The sequence below is a fragment of the Podarcis raffonei genome, chromosome 15 (assembly GCF_027172205.1).
Source record: "Podarcis raffonei isolate rPodRaf1 chromosome 15, rPodRaf1.pri, whole genome shotgun sequence".
Lineage (NCBI taxonomy): Eukaryota > Metazoa > Chordata > Lepidosauria > Squamata > Lacertidae > Podarcis > Podarcis raffonei.
Genome location: NC_070616.1, coordinates 33,280,952 through 33,305,708, shown reverse-complemented (window position 1 = coordinate 33,305,708; position 24,757 = coordinate 33,280,952). Strand labels below are relative to the sequence as shown.

The window sequence follows — 24,757 nt, the reverse complement described above, 5'->3', positions numbered from 1 at the left end:
TCTCCATTGCCTGGCTCCTCTAACTGGGAGCACATCTCCAGAATCTTGGTCAGTCTGCTGTCTGAGTCTCTCAAGTAGGACATTGAACCTGAGATCATGTATGTGCACAGCATATTTTTTGCTGTTGAACTATAGCGGAGAAACTCAGGTCTGAAGCCCAAATGAGGCTTTCCAGACCTCTGGATCTGACCCACAGGATGCCCTCGCCACAACTGGCCACACACCCCTTTTCCTAGTTCTGCTCTGCCCCTTCCTGGGTATTTCTGCTTGGTTGGATAACACCAGAACTGGAAGAAGTGGGAGGCACAATGCAGAGATGGAAACCTCTGCACCCTAACAGTTGTTAATCTCAGAGCCAAGCAACACATTGACACTCATTTATCCCTTATCTGAGCCCATGAGCCTGGGCACTCCAGAACATGCTCACGACTGAACATCAGAAATGAAAATGCAGCAGCGACAACAACAAACAGGGAATGAGAACAGAGGGAGGGGAGCCAGGGGAGAGGGCAGGGAAGGAAAGAAGGGTCTGCACTGTTTTATTGCGATAATGTGAGAACCCTAAGGAAGGAAGGAAAACAGTGGGTGGAAGGGGGAAAGAGAAATGGAGACGTTCCGTTCTCCCCATGATTCACGTTTTTTTAAAACTGGGATGTGTGGGAATCAGCACAGCTACTAGCTCAAGGCTTCCATCCCGGGCTGACATCTTGGTAAAAAAAAAACCCTTGCCATGGAAATTAGCATTCAGAAATAATCTCCCATTGTTGCCAATGAGACACTCCCCCCTCAACTCTAATCCAGCACCTGATACAGTGGTACCTCAGGTTACAGATGCTTCAGGTTACAGACTCCGCTAACCCATAAATAGTACCTCAGGTTAAGAACTTTGCTTCAGAATGAGAACAGAAATTGTGTGGCGGTGGCGTGGTGGCAGCAGGAGGCCCCATTAGCTAAAGTGGTACCTCAGGTTAAGAACAGTTTCAGGTTAAGAACGGAACTCCGGAATGAATTAAGTTCTTAAACTGAGGTACCACTGTACTTATTTTGAGCAGGGAAATCTTCAATACAATTGCTAACTTGCAGTTAGGCTCTCTGCGTGATAACTCCCCAATCTTGAGGGGCTTTTTGTGCAGTTCATTTCAGGGCTCCAAGAACTGGCGTAGGCAGGATCAGCCGCCTTTGGTTCCCTCTGCCCTATCCTGCTGATCCCCTTCATTCTGAAGAGGAGCCCCAACCCAGCATGCCTGAATATGTGGTGGGTTTCACAGAGCAATTTGCCTCTCCCTCCTTTTCATGCTAGGCTGCTGTCTCCGAGGCCTCTGGGCCTGAGGGCAGGATGTGGCCTGACCACAGCTTTTGATGCTAAGTCAGTTGCATTCAGGGCTGACTGCAAAATGTTTTCCAGCCCCTTGGGAAAGGCTCGGAATGGCACGGTGGTTATGGAGGGACAAGAAACCTGCAGTTACACACACATACATCTTTATACAAGCCATATCTAAAGGGTTGAGCACCGTAGCCACATGAATGCTCCCCTGGAATGTCACCAGGATACACCGGCAAGCTGGCAATAAAACCCTCCATCAACAGCTGACAAATCCGCTTTCAGCTGGGATTTTCTGAGAGGCATTAGTAGAGCTGACGGTTGGCAGCTTTCAGGGCTGTGCAGTTGTGCCTTCAGGGCAGGACTTTGGGGCAGACGTCCAGGGCTCCACTCAGTGGAATGAGCAGGGCAGTCCTTTAACAGCAGCCAAGACTGGCTTTCCACGTTTTGAAGTGAGCAAAGTTGTTCACATGACCACCCACACCATAAAGGCCAAAATGGTCTTGCAGGCCACAGGAGGTGTGCTTGTGGGCTTCAAGAAGAAGAAGAAGAAGAAGAAGAAGAAGAAGAAGAAGAAGAAGAAGAAGAAGAGGAGTTTGGATTTCAAATCCCGCTTTATCACTACCCAAAGGAGTCTCAAAGCGGCTAACATTCTCCTTCTCCTTCCTCTCTCACAACAAACACCCTGTGAGGTGAGTGAGGCTGAGAGACTTCAGAGAAGTGTGACTAGCCCAAAGTCACCCAGCAGCTGCATGTGGAGGAGCGGAGACGTGAACCTGGTTCACCAGATTACGAGTCCACTGCTCTTAACCACTACACCACACCAATAAGCCTGTGAGGTTCCCCCACCTAAAGAACCCTCCCCTCCCAATAAGATTATTTAAGTGCAGAGTCTAAAATTATCTAAGTGCCCTGCTGGGGCTTGGTGTTTGTGTCATATAGGAATGGGCATTCAGTTCACATTTAAAGATAATAATAATAATAATAATAATAATAATAATAATAATAATAATAATAATTTATACCCCACCCATCTGGCCAGGCTTCCCCAGCCACTCTGGGCAGCTCCCAACAGAATATTAAAAACATGATAAAACATCAAACATTAAAAACTTCCCTAAACAGGGCTGCCTTCAGATGTATTCTAAAAGTCAGATAGTTGTTTATTTCCTTGACATCTGATGGGAGGGCGTTACACAGGGCGGGCACCACCACTGAGAAGGCCCTCTGCCTGGTTCCCTGTGACCTTACTTCTCGCAGTGAGGGAACCACCAGAAGGCCCTCAGAGCTGGACCTCAGTGTCTGGGCTGAATGATGGGGGTGGAGACGCTGCTTCAGCTATACTGGGCCGAGGCCAGTAACTTAATTCACACGTAATGGAAATAACTTAATTCACAGGTAATGTGTACAGAAATGCATGGACCAGAACAAGCTAGCCATAGAAATGTATTCTATGTGGTAGTGGTGGGGATGGGACTGCTTTGCAAAAATTTGTATATGAGGCAAAATTGCTGATGAATTTTCATGAAGACTTAAAAATAAATAAATCACAAACTGATGTGGAAATGTTGAGAACTGAACTTCAGATTGGAACCAGCCAGAAACAAAAAACGACTGATTTGCTCATTCCAAATGCAGAAGAATTCATCGCAAGGGTAAACAGGGCAACTGTGGAATGTAATAGACCGAAGAACAGAAAAGCTGAGCAATGTGCCAGTGGTTGAGTTGGAGTTGACAGAAACAAGCCCGTGCTGGGAATAGCACTCGCCTTCTTAAAGAGTTCTTTGCTGAGATTTACCTTGTAATTTAACCGGGACGATGTATCCCTGAAATGAAGAGTCGCATGAACAAGTTGCTAATTAAATCAAAACCTCTGGATTGCTGGTTTCCTTTTCTGGCAGTTTCAGCTGCCCCCCCCCCGAATGCTCTTTAAAAGATGAGCATCATCATTCCACTCCATGCCAAATACCAAAGAGATCCTTGGCAGAGCTCCAGCATGGGCAATTTGCCTCTGTCAGGGATTTTGTGCGGGTTTAGCAAAAGATAAAATAAAGGAAGGGCACTTAAGCGAATAATGCGGGCAGATGGACACGGGTAACACTTGGAGAACTCCGGATGTTGCAGCACTGCCAAAGCAGACCTCAGTTGGGTCATTTCTTGGGTGGGAGGCTGCTGGCAGGATGGGATGCCCCATAGAAACGTGCCAGGGATGATGAAGGGGTTGGAGCATCCTGAAAGGGTTAGGAAGGGTCTGTTGAGCCATTGGAGATGTCCACTTGGGGCTGCAACTGATGGCGAGTGGTGGAGGGCAGAAGCAGAACCAAAAGTGGCAGAGTTTGCAGCATTGCAGGACTGTATAGCTCCCCCCTCCCTCTCTCCGTTTTCCTCTCTCTTTCTCTCTGTACCACCCTATTGCTGAAATGAGACTGCATGAAATGAGACCTAAGGCCACAGTGGACCACCACTTCCCAGAGCCTAAAGCATTTGGGTTTTTTTTTTTTACTCTATATCAGAGATGGCTCATAGCATCCTTGAACCATAGAGGTGGAGAGGTCCAGTCCAACCTCCCTCAAGAGGCAGGCAGTCCAGCGCTAGAGCCTAACCCAGCCAATGACTATCTGACCTCAGCTTGAAGTCCTCCAAGGAGGGAGAGACCACCAGCCCTCTTAGCAGAGACGGGGAAATCTGTCACCTTTTGCTTTTCTGTGTCTTCCAGTCTTCCAATCTTCAGCTTAGTTCTCTGCATTTCCTGATGCAAATGCACCACTATTTTGGGTGCGCATTTCTGTAATTTGGCATGCTTGTTTGCAACTTTGCCTAATATATACATTTTGTGCAAAGATGTTTCCCCTAATGAAGTGCATTTTTGTGTTATTTTATTTTATTATTTTATTTATTATTTATTTATTCAATATTCACTGCCCTACACCCGGAGGTCTCAGGGTGGTTCACAAACAAGATCACAACATATAAAATCAAACCAAAAACAATAACACAATTTTTTTAAAAAAACAACAACCCCAAAAGAGCCACATTCTAAAAGGGTGATGGATGTCAGTAAGAATAACCAACAGCCTGGTTTAAAAAGGAATGTTTTTGCCTGGCTCCTAAAGGTGTATAATGAAGGCAGCAGACAAACTTCCCTGGAGAAAGCATTCCATAGACATGGAGCCATTTTCACCGACATGTGACTTTTTAGGCTCACGGTATTTTTAACGTATGCATTTTTATAGACATTACTTGACTGGAGGTCTGCACAGTAAAATTTGGAGAAGTGTGAATTTCAAAGGACTCTTGTGTCCTCATTCTTGTACTGTTTAAGAAATGCTAATGTGTATTTAATGCTACACATCTACTGATGTTGTTGAACCAATGTTGCTCATTTCTCCTTGCTGGACATGGCTTTAATTGCCTACTTTTATTGCCTTTCTCCTAAGGCAACAGAGCGACGGCGTTTCCGCTCCTCCGCGGGTCTTCTCCCCACCTCATACCTATGGCTACATCTGTGGTCCGCTGGCCTCCGAGCTGCTAGAGAACAGTGCCGTGGACGACGACGACGACCCCAACATGGAGGAGGAAGGTGGCTGCCGTTCCACAAAGTTCTTCCGCAGTTTCTGCTGGACCCCCTCGTCCAGCCTGAGTGAGGACGACGCCTCGCTGGGGGGCTCCCTGCTCAACGGGTGGGGATCTGTCTCGGAGGACAACGGCACCAGCACCCGCTGCAGCCTGGTCAGTTCCACTGATGGCTCCTTCCTTGTTGACGCCAGTTTTGCCCAAGCTCTGGCCGTGGCGGTGGACAGCTTCTGCTTTGGGCTGGCCCAGAGGGACATAGACAAGGCGTTGACAGGTAACAGCATCCTTTCCAGGTGAAAATGTTCACAGGGGAACAGTTAGGGCCAGAGGCTTGCAAGGGTGATGTGGGGCTGTGCTTCCCTCCCTAAGCCTGGCAGAAACTTCCCAGACTTTGGGAAGGAGGCACCAGGCTTTAATATTTTAGTACTCTAATTTACCGGGAACATTTAAGAGACTAGCCTAGTCCCCCTAGTCCACTGACCACACACCTCCGCTTCCCTTCCTTGTAGCAAATAACTGGTGCCCTTCTGCTTATTTATTTGCTTGTTATTTTCAGGCACCGCCTTTCCATAAAAGGTGCCCAAAGCGTCCGGCACCAGTGGAGTCCATCAGCAAAATAAAAATAAAAATGAATTCACAAGCGGATAAGCAATATAGGAATCAAATCAGAGGAGAGCAGATTTTAACAAAATGGCAGCTTGTTAAAAAATATAATCAAGGGAGATGGGAAGAGAAAATTTTATTGAAGAGTGGTCCATTTTTATTGCATTTTGGAGTAATAAGTAAGATAGGAATTACTGGGATCACTGTAAAACAGAAAGTGAGGTTATGACAAGATAGATATAGGTGTGAATGTCTCTCAAATCTATATCTATATCTATCTATCTATCTATCTATCATCTATCTCTATCTATCTATCATCTATCTATCTATCTATCTATCTATCTATCTATCTATCATCTATCATCTATCTATCTATATCTATCATCTATCTATATCTATCTATTTATCTCCCCACATGTGTGCACAGTCACACACACACAGAGGAAGAAACTATTTTTAACACTTGGTAACATTTTAGACAAGTTAGCTCTGGATCCTGGTAGGGTGCATTAATCACTAAAAACATATATTTAGTCCAAGGACTAAGAAAACAAATTAATTTTTTATAGCAAAATGTTTCAGCTTCCTCCTTCTCCAGCTGCTCTGATGTGAATATAAAGCTAAAGCAAAATATGAGGGCTAGAGGCCATAAAATATTTGGTGGATAGCATCCGTTTTATGGAGTATAATTATGTATTAGTTCTACTGATTGTATGTATTCAGTTTTATTTGAGTCCTTATTTATCTGTACATAAAGAGAATTGTGTGGTTTTGGTGTGTGTGTGTGTGGGGGGGGGAACACACAGCACAGGCTGCAATCCTACACCTACCTTCCTGCAAGTAAATCTCATTGAACTCAGCGGGACTTACTTCTGAGTAGATATGCATAGGCTTGTGCTGTAGTTTAGGGAAACAGATTGAAACACAGAGCAAAATGGTTCTGTGGGGGAGGACAAATGCTTGTTGCTGCTGCTGTTTTTAAAAGGATATTAATTGTGCCTCATTATGGGGAAAAGTTCCTGCCAACGTAGCAGTTCGAAAGCACGTCAAAGTGCAAGTAGATAAATAGGTACCACTCTGGCGGGAAGGTAAACGGCGTTTCCATGCGCTGCTCTGGTTCTCCAGAAGCGGCTTAGTCATGCGAGATGAGCGCCGCAACCCCAGAGTCGGCCACAACTGGACCTAATGGTCAGGGGTCCCTTTACCTTTACCTTTACCCAACCTAGGGAGCCTCCTCCCCCTGGCTCTGCCCTGCCAGCTGACAGCCGACTCTACAAGTGTGTGTGAGCAGAGCCTTGCCCTCCTTTGAGACACCCTCTGGGACAGTGGAGTTCAGTTGCACGCAGGGTGTGATCCAGCCTCTCCGGTGCAGCCGACAGCCCTGTTGATTTATTCGGTATCTCCTGCTCAGGTTGTGGGCCCTTCCATTCAATCTCTGTTCCTCATAATAAGGCAGACGGCCAGGGAAGTGCGGTTTGATTTATCGCGGCAGTAATTCTCCCTTGCCGTTAGAACGAGGCTTTTGTTTCAAGTTCTTCTCCCCGTATTGCAAACTTTGAGGGCCGTAAATGACAAGATTGATGGAGCAAGCGAAAAGGAGAGGAGGCCAGGGGAGCCAGGAGGAGGAAAGAGCTTCTGGGCACAAATACGCTGAAAATCCCTGAGCGACTGGCCAGGAGGCAGCTCCCATTTCCCTTCCCCTCATAGGCAGAGGGAGGATTGATTTCGCTCCTTCCTAACTGATGCCTTCGAAACTCTTCCAGCCTTTGCCCCCCCCCCCACGCAGGCCTCCATTGTGAGGTCTGGTAAGGCTTAGTGTGCTTGACCTTGGACTCAGCTACACAGCAGCAATTAAAATGTTTTAAATGTGTCTCAAAGTGCAATATGCAAATGTGGCACTAGATGGCGAAAGTGAGCTATGCAAAATTCAATGGATTTTTCAAAACGTTTTGAAATAAAGAATTTTCACAGTATTTTTTAAAAAAATATGTGTGTAGATTCCACCCCAGACAAGCCTTTTGGGCATCCCTCCAGATTTCTGCATTTGGCATTGCAGAACAATCCATTCCCAGCCAGTTGGGAGACTGGCAGCAGCAGGGGCGTTGTTAGGGGGGTTGACCGGGGGGTTGACCCGCAACCCACATTTTTAAAAGGTTTTAAATATATATACAGTGGTACCTTGGGTTAAGAACTTAATCCGTTCTGGAGGTCTGTTCTTAACCTGAAACTGTTCTTAACCTGAAGCACCACTTTAGCTAATGCGGCCTCCTGCTGCCGCTGCGCCTCCATCGCGCAATTTCTGTTCTCATCCTGAAGCAAAGTTCTTAACCCGAGGTAATATTTCTGGGTTAGCGGAGTCTGTAACCTGAAGCATCTGTAACCCAGGTACCACTGTATGTGATTAAAATGTAAAAACAAAACTTTTGCTTACAATGCACTGCAAAGTGCGGGGCCAGTGAGACCCCAGCCACAGATTCTGTGGATTTAGGCTTGCTGGATATTGTGTATGTAAGGTAGTGATATCATCATCATCATCACGATCATCATCAGTAACGTTTCTTACTCCTCCGTCTCCATATGATCCCAGGACGGTGACACAACAGTATAAAAATACAAAATTAAAAAGTTGAAAATAAACGCACCCAGTGTGCATTTAAAGCTCATGGCTCCCCCCCAAAGAATTCAGGGAACTGTGGTTTTCCCCCCTCACAAATTCCTAGCACCCTTAACAAACTCCTGGGAGAAGTTGTATGCTTTAAATGTGCACTGAATATGCTTTAAATGTTCAGTGCAGATCTGTCCAAAGATAGGCTACAGAGGCGTGTCCACTAGCAGCTGGCGTGGCGGGATGGTAGTGCTCACCTGAGCTTCCAACAGCTGAGTCCCTGCTGCTTACTGGGAGGGAGAAGGTCAGCATGGGGGCAAATGTCCTGGTGGAAACACTAAATTAGCTCTCACAGCGCTTTTGCACCGCACTGACTTATCAGTTCTCAGTTCTTTCCCCCTTTCCTTCTGGATAAGCAGCAATGACTCAGCTGTTGGGAGGTCAGGTGAGCATTGCTGTCCACTGGCTATTGAGTGGTAGCCAGGGCCTTGTAAGTACGTGCAGTTGCTGGGCAAAGAAGGGAAAAAATAAGTGTGTGTTTGCGTGTGCATGTCTGTGCCTGAATGTTGGATGTTGGACTTGTTTTTGTTGTAAAAATGCACATGCACAGCAAGTCGTGGCAATAGATTATGGGCCCCATCTGCCTACAAAGCACTTGGATAATCCCATCAGCGGCCCATAGCTCAGAGTAAGCCCTTTCAGCAAGAGCCAGAATTTGTTTTCACCCCTGCAAAATTCAGCCAAAATTTGCAGCAATGCATATAAATCAGCATATGCATGTTTTATGCAGATTTGTGTATCTGTGTCTTTGTAATGCCCCTGAACAGCTTCATATCTGAGAGGGAAAGAAAGTTCTCTCTTTTTTTACAGCAGGTATAATTCTGTAAACTTCTATCACACCCTTTGCCCTGACTTAAGCTGGAATCCTATACTTGTTTACTTGGGAATAATTTCCATATGACTCAATTAGAATCGACTTCTTAGTAGATAGGCATAGGATTCCATTGCTTGTCATCTTTTTTCTTTTCTTTTTTATCTTAGGAGCCACCCAAAAGCCTGTTTGTTTTATCACTCATTTGTTTATACAAATTATATACAGCTTAATTTAAAAAAGAAATCTGTAAGTGATTCTCATGTGCCAGACCATGGATCATTTTAATTTCCCTTGTCCTGCTTAGACCTGCATTCATCATAACACACATACCCTACAAGGGAAAAAAAGCAAACTTCTAAACTGGAACATATTCAGCAATCTTGCACAGGTTGCAAACCCTTGAACGCTCCTAAACCCCCTTGTCAAAGGCACAGTCAGGGGGAATAAAATGATTTATGGGCCCACCATTTCATCACATATTTGTAGGTGCAAAAGAGGGGATTGGAAATTGCATTAGGGATTCCAAGAGAATGCGGAGAGTTATTCCCAATTTTATTAATGCAAAACCCTGAAATGTGGTGGTGTTGCTTTTGCCAGTAGCATTAACACACACACACACTTTTCTGTAACAGCTCTGGTGTTTTCCTTTCTCTGCACTCCCAACAAACTGCTGTGGACTTGTCTGAGCGATACTAAGGAACGGGGCAACTGAATCTGGTTGCAATGATGTCATTATTTTTGCAGTTCAACGGGATCCCTTGGAGGTGGTTCTGGACATAGGGCAGGGATAGAGCGTCTGCTTTGCATGTAGGTGGTCCCAGATTCAATAATAATAATAATAATAATAATAATAAGAATAAGAATAAGAATAAGAATAAGAAGAAGAAGAAGAAGAAGAAGAAGAAGAAGAAGAAGAATAATAATTTATTATTTATACCCCGCCCATCTGGCTGTTTCCCCAGCCACTCTGGGCGGCTTCCAATCAAGTGTTAAAAACAATACAGCATTAAATATTAAAAACTTCCCTAAACAGGGCTGCCTTCAGATGTCTTTTAAAGATAAGATAGCTGCTTATTTCCTTCACATCTGAAGGGAGGGCGTTCCACAGGGCGGGCGCCACTACCAAGAAGGCCCTCTGGCATTTCACTGGCATTTCCAGGTATGACTGGGTGAGAGCATCCTGGACAGACACTGCAAGCGCTGCAATGAATCAGAAGATGGACTCTCCTTCATTGGAGGTTTCCAACCAGAGGTTGGAAGGCCATCTGCCAGGGAACCTTTAGCAAAGGGGTTGTCCTTAGCTGACCCCTGGAGGTCCCTTCCTGCTCTGTGACTGTGCTTGGTCTTTATATGAAATCCCTGCTTCCCTTGAGTGGGTGGTGACCTGCCTGCTCTTCTCCCTTGCAGATATTTTGCCTTCAGCACCCCCTCTCCATGGACTCCTGCAACCACATGTTTCCTTGGAGAGCTCAGAGGAAGCTGAGCAGAAGCCTCCCGGATCGCAGCTCCTTCCTGCGTGGGAGTGGAGCACAGATTGGGTGGATGAGGTGGAAGCCAAGTATCCACAGAAGGCTGAGAACTGGAACGCCATCCCGGAGCTGGGAAGGGGAAAGGCAGCGGCAGTAGCAGGAGAAACCCAGCCACTCACTTCTGCCTTGCAGGGGATAAAGGGCAAGTGTTTTTTGTCTTTTATTTATTTATTTGGGAAAGTAGCCTTGGAGGCTGCAATCTGAAACATAAGAGCAAATGAGAGTAGAAAAGAACTCTTCCCCTTCCTTCTCTCTTTTTTAATATACATTTTTATTGAATTTTTAACCTATCAGTTCCAACGGTCATACAACATAACTTCTCATCTTATACAATATTTTTAGACTTCCGTCAACACCTCTGATGATTTTCCGTTCTTTATCACTTATTCTGCATTTCTTAATTTCTATATTACATTTAATTATCCTTAACTAATAGTTCTGTTCATAGTCTTTCTTGCAATATTTCAAATAATCCACTTTACAAAACTTCTTGCAATCCTACTAGCGTAATCTGTTCATCACAATTACTTTTCAAATAGTTCATATATTTACTCCAGCCTTCTAAGAATCTCTGATCCCGCCGGTTTCGAATCCTTCCTGTTAATTTATCTAGTTCTGCATAGTCCATCAACTTCATCCTCCATTCTTCTTTAGTCAGTAGTTCTTCTTGCTTCCATTTTTGTGCCAATAATATTCTTGCTGCTGTCATTGCATATAAAAACAACTTACAATCCTGTCTATTAATATCATCTCCTACAATGTCAAGTAAAATTGCTTCTGGTTTCTTAATAAATGTATATTTCAACATCTTTTTCATCTCATTATATATCATTTCCCAGAAGTTTTTCACTTTTTTACATTCCCACCACATATGATAAAAAGTGTTTTTTGTTATGTTCTTAATACCTGCATGTGGGGTCCAGGGGGAAAAAGAGGACTGGGCTCTCTGCACCTTTAACAGTTGCATTGAAGAATATATTTCACTAGATGCTGCTTGCCTGACAAGCTGCACCTCCCAAGGTGACCCTCTCGTACGCAGCTACCAAAGCAGGGGGACACACCTCTGTCCTCCTGCAAGGGATGTTTTCCAGAACACATGGTTAGCTGCCTTACAGCTGATATCACAAGTGACTACAGGTGTGGGAAAGGTAGAAATGCAGCTGGATCAAATAAATTGCCTGCAGCCAAGCTGGTGCCCAACATAATGCTCTGCTTTCCTTTGGACCACATCAGTGAGGCTGAGAGGGGGGTCTCAACATCTGGGCAGCCCAGGACCTCCATACTCTCTGTGCATGCTTGCTCCCCAGGGAGGTCACTTTGGTGTTGCTAATTCAGTGGTTTGGCTTCATCCCCTCCATTGTCTCTCAAGAGAGATGCCAACAACAACAATGAATGGGGGTGTGTGTGATCCCTGCACTGTGGTCTAAACTACTGAGCCTCTTGGGCTTGCCGATCAGAAGGTCAGCGGTTCGAATCCCCATGATGGGGTGAGCTCCCGTTGCTGAGTCCCAGCTCCTGCCAACCTAGCAGTTCGAAAGCACACCAGTACAAGTAGATAAATAGGTACCACTCTGGCGGGAAGGTAAACGGTGTTTCTGTGCACCGCTCTGGGTTTGCCAGAAGCGGCTTAGTCATGCTGGCCACATGACCCGGAAAAACTGTCTGCGGAAGCGGACAAACGCCAGTTCCTTTGGCCTGTAAAGTGAGATGAGCGCTGCAACCGCAGTGCCATCTGCGACTGGACTTAACTGTCAGGGGTCCTTTACCTTTACCTTTACCCTGCAAAAAGCCAGCTTGAAATCCCTATCCACCAGCTGATGCACAGGGAGTTTAATCCTCCTTGGTCACTATCTTCCCCCCACCCACACAGGCCAATTTTAACAGGTGGGTGAATCAACCCACCTGTCAATCACCTGACATCATTATGACATCGGATGAGTGACAGGTGGGTTGTCCCCCACACCTGTCGACACTGGCCTTTGGGATGGCAGGAGATAAAGGTCTGGCCAACTAGACCAAAATTGCTCCCCGCCCCTGTACTAAAGCTACGGACATCCTTTCCCCTTTTGCATATGGTTAGCCTGGGAGCAGGCCCAGCATCCAGATGTGGCATTGTTGTGCAGCTGCAGGGTCCCGGTAACCTACTCCCATCATCCCTGACCACTGGCTGTGCTGGTTGGAGCTGATGGGATTTGGAGGCTGACAACATCTGGAGGGCAAAACCTGGGGGGGTCCCCACCCATGTCTCCACCCCTGTCCTAGAGCGATCTTACATTGAGAGCATGGTGGGAAATGTAAATGGTGGCTCCACCCCCCCAGCACTGATTCAGAGCACTGCTGCCGCCACAGTTCATAAATTTTCTGTGTTCTGCTTGGTTGTGCCAGAGGCTTGACTTCCCAGTGGGAATTGTTATCTAAGGAGATCCCAATCCGTCAAGTCAAGCTGACAGGGTGGGGAAGTGGACTTTGCCCTCTGGACCCTCAGTAATGTTGTCTGTACCCTAAAAGTCCTGACCTTCTGGAACTGAGCTGATGGAAGTCAGGCGGCAAGAAATTCAAGCTAAATAGGGAGGGCATTGTCATCTGGTTTGCTGGGGACAATAAACAGCAGGAAAAAAAGAATGGTTCTCCTGATTTGCAGTGGCTTGTCTGTACATTGCAAACAGGACATACGCAACTCTTTTGCCCAGGGTTGGCCCGCCTTTTGACACGAGAGATTCCTTTGCACTTACGAGTTGGGTAGATTAAGCAGACGGGATAGGAGGGAGCTTTTCAACCCCTGGCAGCACTGTGACTTGGTAAATCACCACACCTGCCAAAATGCCCTTGGCCTCCTCAGCTACTCAAGATACACAGACTTTGTTAATTGCAAGAGGTCCCCCTGCCTGACCCAGATCTGAGATGTTGCTCTACGGGCCAACATGAGAGCATCACACATGGTGATTTGGGCCATTGCAACTCCTGTACTTAGCAAATTTGCTGCTTGTTTTGCAGATTTTGCTAAAAGCCACCTGCTTTCGAAGGAATAGGGTGACACCCCCACCCCATTCAACTGCCTATGTGGCTTCTCTCCTTTTGGGTGGGTGTGTCTTATAAATTGCCGGAGGTGCGGTGAATTGGGGCCCGTGTCTGCAGCCCACGACTGCTCCATGGTGGGGGCAGGGGGGCACAGAGAAGACCTATTGATTTCCAATGCTCTGACTGACTGATGGCCTCCCACACCTTTGCGCCTCAGCAAGCAAGGAAGAGAGATTCAATTAGTGATGGAAGTATCCCGTGCACCTTGGCCCCCCTGCCATATCCACTTTGGATCAGAGCCTCACACGGGAGAAAGCCTCACTCCTCAAGATAGGTCTGAGCAAGCATCCATCAAAGGCATTCGGGGGTCAGAAGGCAGGTGCAAAAAAGAGCAGGCCAGGGCTGCTCCTGCATCTTCAAGAGTTGTGTTGTAGAGGGAAGGCGGATGAGGCTCATAGCTCAGTCCTGCAGCACCTGCCTTGCATGCCAAAGGTCCCAAATTCAATCCCTGGCATTTCCAGGTAGGGCTGGGAGAGAGGCCTGCCTGAAACCAGCCAGGATAGACAACATTGAGCAAAAGAGGCCAATTGGTCTGCTTCAGTCTAAGGCAGCTTCCTATATTCCTATGATAGGAATCTGCTGTACCTTTAATTAGCATGGTCCATTGGAAACTCCTCCTGCACCTTTAATAATGGAGCCAAATAGGGGAGTTGAGCAGGTGACAAGCTACATCTGCAGAAACTCCCTCTTCTGCATAACTGGCAGAAGTCCTGTCCTGGTTTTTGTTTGTTTGTTTCCAGCAGGCCATTGTATTCAGAGTTCCCTGAGCCTCTCTGGCGTCCTTGAAGGAGAATAGTTGGATCATCAATAGAGAGCACTTGTCATATTACAAACTAAGTCACAGACCGTGATCTATGTAGTCTGGTAAGAAGGCCGAGTACTCTGCAGTGATACATACTTATGACAGTGCCAGGAGATCAGCCACTGCAGGAGATCAGCCACTCATCAGAGGCAGCCGCCGATTAAGGCCAGGTTGGACAACCTCTGGCTCTCCAGCAACATCTGGAGGGACAATGCCAGTGGTTTTCAACTAGTGTGCTGTGGCACCATGGGGTGCCTTGAATGATGGACAGGGGTGCCATGGGCAACACTGGCCTCTGTCCCTCTTTCCTTCCCTCTGATGCCCTCTTGCGTCTCTGCCTCCCAAAGGCTTGCACAGCTGTTTGTTGCAGCAGCCCTGGTGATAAGCTCTCCTGGAGAATGGTGCTTCTTGGGCTGGCCAGGGGGTGCTGGTTGACAGGAGCTGAGGCAAGTGGGTGAGGGAGTCAAGCTAGACATTACACCAGCCCTTGCTGTTGGGAATGGAAAGACTAGTGGGATGTTGGGCAGGCAGGCAGGCAGGCAGGCACCATGCTGGCCTTTCTTGTGCTTGCTGTGTACAAGACCTGCCTGGGAGCTGAGTGCCTGGTGCTGAAGGGAGGCCTTTCCAACATGCTGGCCTGGCAACGCCTACTGCTGCCACTGCTGTCTCCCTAGGTAAGGTGCTGGCCTCACGTTCACCTTGGGCCATTCTCCGTTGGGCCACTAAGGCTCGGGGCATCCTCTTTCCAGGCCCCTGTGGGGCAGTGTGAGGAGGCAGCTGTCCTTGGGGCAGAGGGGACAGCTCAGAGACTGGGAGCAGCAGCAGCTGCTGCCCAGAGGACTCCCAAGGAGAAGGAGAGGAGAGGAGGCTGAGGGAACACTCCACAAGGGAGGGTGTTCGAAAAAGGGTGAGAGGCTCTGCAGGCAAGGGGTGACATAACTGGGCTCCTGAGCCCCACAGGGGTGCCGCAGAAAGAATGCAGTTGGTCATGGGAGCTGTGGGCTCAAAAAGGTTGAAAACCTCTGGACAATGCAGGATTAGCACCCATGGGCCCTGGCAAGCACATGCTTAAACAGATGCTGACACATGTTTGTAGCTGCCCTCATTAACTGCCACTCTCTGGGCTGTCCTTACCCCACTCCCTGCAAGCCTTCAGGCCCTGCAGTTCAGTCCTGAGTTCCATACCCAGCTGCACCACTGCCAAGAGGACCAGATGAAATAGTGTCCCCTTAGGTGCAGAAGCAGACATTTTGCATGGGGCAAGGAGTTCTGTTGAGGGGCCATAGCTTGGCTGAGGAGCATCTGCTCTTTATATAGATGGTCCCAGTTCAAACTCTGGCTTCTCCAGCTAGGCAGAGGCGGAGCTAGCTGCTCCAACACCCAGACCGGCGCAAATGCTGTGCACCCGGGGGCGGGGCTAGCCGCCCGCAGCGAGTGGCAAGCATCCCAGGGGGCGGCACAGCGATGTCACCCCCCTCAGGGATGACACCACGGGTGGACTGCCCCCACCACACACCCCTTCCTCTGCCACTGCAGTTAGGACTGGGACAGATCCCTCTGTGGAGTGCCCTGCCAGTCAGTGTAGACAATATGGTGAACCAATTCTGCCTAAGTCAGTTTCCTAAACTAATAGGTCTCTTAACTGAGATTCTTCAGAAATTTGTTGGGGTTCACAGAAGGCAGAGGAGGAATGAAACAGAGACTTCTCAGTAGAAGTTGTTTGAATAAAGAGCTGTTTCCGTGGAGTTAGCCCTTGAGTTGTCAACTTTTTCTGTTTTGCTGCTCCTGCTCCTATGCTTTTAACAACTCACAAGCCATAAACTGCACTTTAGATTTTAGAAAAAACTTCGTAAGTTGTTGTTAAAGGCAGAGGTGCAAAGCCCATAAAAATGGGCAGTTCTAACCTTGCTTATACCAGTCAAAAGGCAGAAAGCTCTTTATTTGGACGTCTGCTTGTTGCACTGTTTGGATATTATTATTAATTTGCTTCTTTTCAGGGATGTGGGGGGAAAGAGATGGTTCTTCTAGGCTATGCTGAGCAAAAGCCCTGCTGTAGGAAAAGTGCCTTTGTTTGCACCAGAGGGAGGCCTGCTGGGCACACGCTTTTGACCGGCTCCAGTATGTGCACACAGGATTTTTCCCTTGGTTGTCAAAGCAACAGCTTCTGGCTTTGCCCAAATCTTCTGTGCCCCTGCCCTGGTGCGTCAGTATTGCCTGGAACAATATCCTTTTTTGTGCTTGAGCTACAGCCCCTCCCTGCCCCTTCCCCAAAGGACAGTAATAGCAACAGTCTGTTTCTTTTCAGGTGCCTGCATGTCTGACTCAAGCAGCTATCCAGACAGAAAAGCTGGGGCCATCAAGGCTCCTCTGACAGCTACCCAGGACTCTGGGTCAGGATCCTTTGCCATTCCCAAGAGAGGAGAGGAACCGGTTGTGGAAAAGCTCGCCACGCCAAACAAAGGGGGTCGCTGAGAAGCCCGGAGAGCACATCTGAGTGTGGGGACAAAGGTGCATGAAACAGATCAAGGAAGGCCCCTCTTGCACTTCCTTGGAAAGCGGTCTGTCAGGATCAGAGAGGGATGGGGGAGACATTCAATTCAGTTTGCATTGAGAGGAGGATCGATCAAATTCACACTTTTCAAAATGATACACAGACCAGAACCCAGACATCCTTTGAAATCCACCCTTGTCCAGATTTTGCAACGCACTTCTCCAATCAATGTTTACAAAATATGGCTATATTATGGGAGAGGGTGCATACATTAGCAAAAATAACATACCCCCCCCAAAAGAATTATATTAGGGGAAATTGCCTGCAAAAAATATGTACGTTAGTTAAAACTGCATTTCAAAAAGTGTTTGTTAGGAGAAATGCCGGTGAATTTTCACAAGGAATTTTCACAAGGAATTGCAAATCGCTGGAGAAATGTGGAAAACAGAATTTAAGACTGGAAAAAATGAGGAACCGAGGGAACCAAAATTGACGGCTCCTTCATTCCCTAGCCCTAATCAGCATCTCTTCTTGGCCAGTAGACTTTCACCAATCTTGGCCTTTGTCAACAAACCCAAGCGTATATTTGTAATCCTTCCTGGGAAGGAGAATTTCCATGGAAGTTCCCTGGGAGTCCTTGAGCCAGTTCTGCCTGCATGTCGTGGACCTTTGCAAAATTTCAGAAAGTCTCTTCTCATTCCAGCATCTCTCAGGGGGAGACAAACCCCTGTCTGAAACCCTGGACTGACGACAGCACTGAGTTTGAGGGATCAATGGCCTGATTCTGTGTAACCCCCTCTTCCCACCTCGACCATAGCATTGTTCGTAATATATGTGGAAGAAGGAACCTGCCCATATTCTGTTCGCAATTTTTTTTAGCTTTGAGACTAGTTTGGACTATTGAGCATCATGCACCCCTGTGCAAACTTAAGTGGGAGTAAGCCTCATGGAACACAGCGAGACTTCCTTCTGAGTAAAAATGCATAGAATTGGGATGTCAGTGAGTCAGGCCTGGGATTCACCTTCTCTCATTTTATCCTTGGTGTTACAGTGTATGTTTTTGGGGGGGGATAGGGAAAAAGATATCAGTTTACACTTTTTGAACTGGTCCTTCTATAGCCTGCCATGATGATCTGCAGTCCTGAGCAGAGGATCTAGTGGTGCAATTGCGTAATTTTAGACTGTGTTCCTAACACCCCTCCCCTCTTTAGACAGCAATATATATTACTTAACTTCAAAATGTGGTAATCCAGCGTTTAGGATTGATGCATTTAGGAGCCTTCCCGCTCCTGCAGCTGAATGGATCCCTGGACATCTGCCCCAAAGTCCTACCCGGATGGCACCACTGAGCTGAACGTATTTAGCTTTGCAACAGGAAAAACCTTCACCTGCTGATTCTTGCATATTAAATGGACTATAAAGGGAGAGGAGCAAAGCCAAACTAGTGTTTTCTTCTCCTCCTTCTTCTCCTAGCCATATTGGCAACTCTTCAGAAGTCTGATCATCGCAGGAGCCTCTGAGGTGGAGATCAGTGTCAGGATAATGAAGAAAAACCCTCTGGGCCTTTTCTTCATTGGCTTGTCTCCCAGGATCCATCAGCCTCTGCCACCATCTGGGTTGCTGACTTGCAAGGACATTTCTACTGGGCAGGGGGGCACTTTTTCTAATCTCCTACTTATCAATTACCAATGCTGTGGATTTTTAAAGTTTGGACTGAGGTCCCCACCACCATCGTCCCCATGCAGCCTGCAGTGGTTTCTTAGAGAAAGAAAGAAAGAAAGAAAGAAAGAAAGAAAGAAAGAATCTTCAAAGTGGAGAAAATAGCAACTTGGTAATCATTTTCAACTTGGGCAGCCCTTTGTTGCTTTCGCTGTTTTTACCTTCTTGCAGGAGAACTGTTTACGTCGCTGCAAACATTTCCTTCCTTTCGAATGTCTACTAATTGTGCCTGATGTGGCGCAGCTACTAAATTTTTCATGTGTGTGTGTGTGTGTGTGTGGCCTTACTGTGTAAATAAATTGAAACATTTCCAAAAGGTGCAATCCATTTCATAGCATCACAGTGTTTCAAAGAGGCCATAGGTACATGCCAGTTGTTTCCTTCTGTACATCCTTTACCTAAGAGGTATTTACAACTGACCAGGTTGGGGGTGAGGGAAAGCTGGGGAGAAGCTGGTTCAGGGCAAGTCATCCCCAGAGGATGTGGGTGTCCATTTCCCAGACCATCCAACTGATAGAATTTGGCAAGGAGTGTACCTTAAGACATGGTAGCTGCTCAAAGAGACCAAAAAGCTACATACAGGGGCTGGAAACCTCAGGTACAGAGGCCAAATGCAGCTCTCTGTCTGGTCCTTAGACTTCTCCCCAGTCCTACTTTGCCAGACTAGAGAGTGTCCTTCAATTCTGTCTCTTGCATGCATATGTTTGTGTGTTTGTGTGTGTGTGGACACACAGAAAGAGAGAGACCAAATATGTCACCTAGTATGTCACTAAATGGATATGCACTATTTTATTTTATTTATTTACCGCCCTTCATCATAAGATCTCAGGGTGCTTCACAGAATAAAATACAGGATAAAAACATGAAAATAAATAAAACAAATCAGCAAAACAATAACCCTCGCTTCCCACACATTTTAAAGGATGTATAATGTTAGTCAGTCAAAGGCCTGGTGGAAGAGGAACATTCAAAACCTGAAGATGATTTGGAAATTTCCGCTAGTGCAGAATTCAGCAGCCAGGTTGCTCACCAGGGCAGGACTGTTTGAGCATATTAAAACGATCCTGGTCCGACTGCATTGGCTACCAATTAGATTCCAGGCCCAATTGAAGGTGCTGGTTTTGACCTATAAAGCCTTCATCAGCTCAGGACCACAATACCTCAAGGGTTGCCTCTTTCCATATGAATCTTGGGATCATCTTCTGAGGCCCTTATTCGTGTGCCTCCTCCTCGAGAGGTCCGGAGGGTGGCAACATGAGAACGGGCCTTCTCTGCAGTGGCTCCCCATCTGTGGAATGCTCTCCCCAGGGAAGTTCATCTGGTGCCTTCATTATAGACCTGTAGGTGCCAGGCAAAAACATTTCTATTTAACCAGGCTTTGGTTGTTTTGATTGACATCCTATGTTAAAATGTGTGGTGTTTTTTTTGGGGGGTGTTATTGGGTTGTTTTTATTTTGATTATGTATTTTGTCATTTTATATTTTGATTTTCTTCTGTAAACTGCCCTGAGACCTCTGGGTATAGGGAATAATAATAATAATAATAATAATAATAATAATAATAATAGGTAAAAGGTAACAGACCCCTCGATAGTTATGTCCAATCAAAGGCAACTATGGGGTTGCAGCAATCATCTCACTTTCAGGCTGAGGGAGCCAGCGTTTGTTCACAGACAGCTTTCCAGGTCATGTGGCCAGCATGACTAAACTGCTTCTGGTGCAATGGAACACTGTGATGGAAAACAGAGTGCACAGAAATGCCATTTACCTTCCCACTGCAGCAGTACCTATTTATCTTCTTGCACTGGTGTGCTTTCAAACTGCTGGGTTGGCAGAAGCCAATACTGTAGAACCTCGGGTTGTGGACGTAATCTGTGACGGAGGCACATCCACAACCTGCAGCGTTCACATCCTGAAGCGCCGCGTCTGCACAGGTGCCGGTATGATTTGGTGCTTCTGCATATGCGCAAAGCGCTATTTAGCGCTTCTGCGCATGCATGAGCGACGAAACACGGAAGTAACTCATTCCGGTACTTCCGGGCTTCCTGCAGTCCGCAACCCAAAAACACGTAACCTGAAGCGTCTGTAACATGAGGTTAACAACAACAACAACAACAACCAGCACTTTGAATTGGGCCTGGAAACTAATTGGCAGTCAGTGCAGCTAGGCCAGGATCAGTGTAATAGGTTCAAACAGGATTGGTGTAATATGTGTCATACAGATACATTTCTGCATATCAGTAAAGATTCTAAACTGTTGGGGAGAACCCTCCTTTTTTATTAAGCAGCATTAATAAAACCTCTCCGAGTAAGGGGGGGGGTGACATCTCTCCCTTATCCTGCTTATATGGAAAATAAGAACATAGGAACATAAGAGGAGCCTGCTGGAGGAATCCAGCAGTCACAGTGGCCACCCAGAAACCATGAAGCAGGACCTGAGCTCTGGAGCATTCTCCCCTCCTACTGAGATTTGCTCCTTTCACCTTGCCTCCAAATATATCTTGCTGGGCATCCAAATGGGGCTGTTGCACTCAGGTCCTCTGGCTGGTCGTGGTGGGAGCACAGGATGTTGGGCTAGAGAGGCCCAGCAGAGCACTTAGGTTCTTACATGTCATAATTAGGAAATACAGACCAGGTGGGTTCATAGGTTCAACCCGTACAGTTGCCCTGGCACCTCGCTCCAAGCCTTGGCGCTTGCCGAGCTCAATGCAGAAACCGAGAGGCGGTTGGGCTTTCGGTATTTTTGTATTCCGGTCAGACCCACAGCCTTCAGTGAGCCAAGAAAGGGTCAGGGAGTTAAGTGCTTGTGCTCAGTTTGAGAAGAGGGATGGATAATTTTATGGCCGCAATGATAATTTTATGAGCAGAGCTTTTGCTTCTTAAGACAAGCTAATTGGATTTGGTGTTTTCGGGACATTGGCTGAGCGGCGGGAGAGCTGGGCATGAAGTTCTGCCTCTGTGAGCAGCCTGGCCTAATTACTCAACTGCATCAATTACCATTAGGGGGGAACAAGGCACCATTTGCTTGGCCCATCACTGGTCCCCTTCTGCAGCATCTTCTTGGCTTATTGATGGCTGAGGGTTTCTCCTGCTTGCTGCTCTTGCAGAAAATGATATTGCTAAACCCTGAGCTGCCCACGTTGAGCCTGGATCTTGGAGAGCATTGAGGCAAAGAGACTGAGCAGGAAATGAGAATGTCCCTGGAGCAATTCTTACCTCTGCCACAGACTCAGAAGGGGGACTCTAGCAAATATGGTTTTGCTCAGTCTCAGCCTCTGCACCTGTCATACTGGGATAACAGTAAAGGTAAAGGTAAAGGTACCCCTGCCCGTACGGGCCAGTCTTGACAGACTCTGGGGTTGTGCGCCCATCTCACTTAAGAGGCCAGGGGCGAGCGCTGTCCGGAGACACTTCTGGGTCACGTGGCCAGCGTGACAAAGCTGCATTTGGCGCGCCAGCGCAGCACACGGAAACGCCGTTTACCTTCCCGCCAGTAAGCGGTCCCTATTTATCTACTTGCACCCGGAGGTGCTTTCAAACTGCTAGGTTGGCAGGCGCTGGGACCGAGCAACGGGAGCGCACCCCGCTGCGGGGATTCGAACTGCCGACCTTTCGATCGGCAAGCCCTAGGCGCTGAGGCTTTTACCCACAGCGCCACCCGCGTCCCTTATCAGGGATAACAGTACTGGCCTGCATTTCAGGGTTTTTGCAATGATTACTGAGATCAAGGATGTCGAAAGTGGCACAAATGCATACCCTCCAACATTTCTCTGATGTAAATTGGGATGCCCTGTTCAACAACAACAACAACAATAACAACAACAGCTTTATTATTTCTACCCTGCCCATCTGACTGGGTTGCTCCAGCCACTCTGGGCAGTTTCCAACATATATAAAAACATAATAAAACATTAAACATTAAAACATGTCCCTATACAGGGCTGAATTCGTATGTCTTCTAAAGGTTGTATCTCCTTATCTCCTTGGCTCGGGGGTCCCATAACTCCATACCCTCCATAAATTCTCCGATGAAAATAGGGACGTCCTAAGGATAAGTGGGATCAAAACAGAAATTGGGATGGCTTCTGTAAATATGGGACTGTCCCTGGAGAATAGGTCTGTAAATGCTAAGTATTAAATGGTGCATAGAGCCTAGTTAAGGTCGCCATTGCCAGAAGTTATTCCAGGTATGATGGAACTTCAGTGAGCTTCCTCCTGCCTGCCTGTCCCCCCCCCCAAGGTTTGCTGGGGAACAAGCTTACAGTGGAGTGAGCAGCAGCCTCCTGTTTCCCCACAATGTTCTGTAGCATTGGCAAGGTCACTGTCAGTGTTAGGCATGGCTGGGCACTTGCTAAGGCCCACCCCTTTGCAGGCCGTAGACCAATGGATTAGCATACCCACATTTTATGCAAATCTGTGTGCTCTTTGCTTGCTCTGTGCCTACATGCATTTACTGACAAGGGCAGTGGAGACAAGATGCAGCTTTCCTCCTCTTGAGATTTACTGTATTTTTCGCTCCATAAGACACACTTTTTTCCTCCTAAAAAGTAAGGGCAAATGTCTGTGCATCTTGTGGAGTGAATGCTTACGGATGGTGGCAGGATCCTGCTGCAGTCACGAGCAGAGGATCCATGGCTCCCCTTCCTTCCCTCCTCCGTGGCTCGCTTTGAAGCAGCAAAGCAGGAAAGGTGTAAGCGGCTCCTGTCCAGCTTTGCTGCTTTAAAGTGAGCCACGGAGGAGGGAGTGATGGGCAGGCGGGCTCTCCTTCCCTCCCTTCTCCCTGGCTCAGCTCCCTTTAAAGCAGCAAAGTGGGAGAGGAGCCGCTTATATGAGAGGAGGCTGCTGGGGTTCCTGTGTCGGGTCCGTCCAGGGGTGTACTGCCTCCTCGCTTGTCGCTCCTTGAGCGTGCACGCTAAAGAAACATACAGCTCCTGTCCCTCTCCCTCTGATATACACTGGTAGTTTAATAAATAGTTTAGTACAACATTTGACTCAGAATATTCCCCCGCCCCCCATTTTCCTCCTCTAAATACTAGGTGCGTCTTATGGTCAGATGAAAAATACAGTAATTTCCAGAGACCCTGAAAGGCATCTGAATCCAGACTTATGACAAAGGCACTCAAGAGGCGATTCAGTGGCACAAACTTTAGGAAGCTGTTCCCAGAACCAGGGCCGGTGCAAGGGATATGGTGCAAGGGGCCATAGCTCAACCACAGTGCAACCATTCTGCATACAGGTCCCATATACATTCCCTAGCATCTTCATGCAAGGCTGTGGGAGACTCCCTGTCTGAAGGAGGAGAAGGAACGTGGGGCAGGAGGAGAATTCCCATTGCGCAGCTGGAAGTCCTTCTGTTGGCAGAGCATGCTAGGTGAATCTTGCCCATGACTCCCTTCCCCAAGAATCCTGGGAACTGTAGTTTACCCCTAATAATTCCCAGGTCTCTTAACAAGCTACAGTTCCCTGGATTCTTGGAGGGGAAGCCATGGGTGGATGTCTGTGCCTCACATGTCCAGATACCTCTGGCATAAGAGGAAGAGGATACTCTACTGATGCAAGAGGGAGAAGAGCTATTAGCAGCCACTGACTTCCTGGTACCATTGCGACGTGGAGTCGCACAAGGCGAAACTCTCAGCGGCCTCTTGCCTTCCTTTTGCCAGTCATCCAGAGGATCTTGGCAGCGTTCGGGGGGCCCATCTGGTTTAATCAGGGAACTCCAGAGGGGTTTCCTGTTGGAGAGGGGTTAAATAAACACAGGCAGCTGCTTAGCAGAAAGCTTGGAAACCCAAACCTTTTGTGTTCATTAAGTGTGGCCAAGCCAACCGCCCCCCCCCCCCCGGCCTCCCCAGTTTCCTTCTATGTATTACGTAAACATCCCTTCCATCCCAGAACAGAAGCTTAATGCAATCGCCGGTGATGAGTTTAGCATCTGCAGGCAGGAAGATCTGTGAGCTCAGGAGATTCGTCTGTAGCATTTGGGACAGCTGCCATCCCAGGATGAAGTCAGCCACCAATTCTGTTGACTCTGCAATCGGCCACGTGGGATCAGAAGCTGGGGTCAGGCTGTGAGGCTGGGGTACCTTACAACTCTACAAGTCTATGATTCTATGATCTGTGTGAAGCAGCAGCCCAGGTAGAAGGGGGGGGTGCCCGCCCTGCAATG

The 24,757-nt window shown here is 47.4% G+C and overlaps 1 protein-coding gene across 6 annotated transcripts in view; it reads left to right on the top strand.

Annotated features, from left to right (window-relative positions):
* Positions 1 to 21,873, top strand: part of ROBO4 (roundabout guidance receptor 4) — a 108,235-nt gene extending 86,362 nt beyond the window's left edge. For 3 of the 6 annotated variants that reach the window (XM_053367483.1, XM_053367481.1, XM_053367482.1), the window contains 3 exons: positions 4,759 to 5,168; positions 10,384 to 10,647; positions 16,691 to 17,267. In XM_053367483.1, coding sequence (XP_053223458.1) covers positions 4,759 to 5,168; positions 10,384 to 10,647; positions 16,691 to 16,857 — 841 coding nt within the window. In that variant the 3' untranslated portion in view covers positions 16,858 to 17,267. Of the gene's footprint in view, positions 1 to 4,758; positions 5,169 to 10,383; positions 10,648 to 16,690; positions 17,268 to 17,579; positions 18,919 to 21,701 lie in introns of those variants that run through there. The other 3 variants (XM_053367480.1, XM_053367479.1, XM_053367484.1) reach the window with 3 other exon arrangements.
* Positions 21,874 to 24,757: the final 2,884 nt, after the last annotated feature.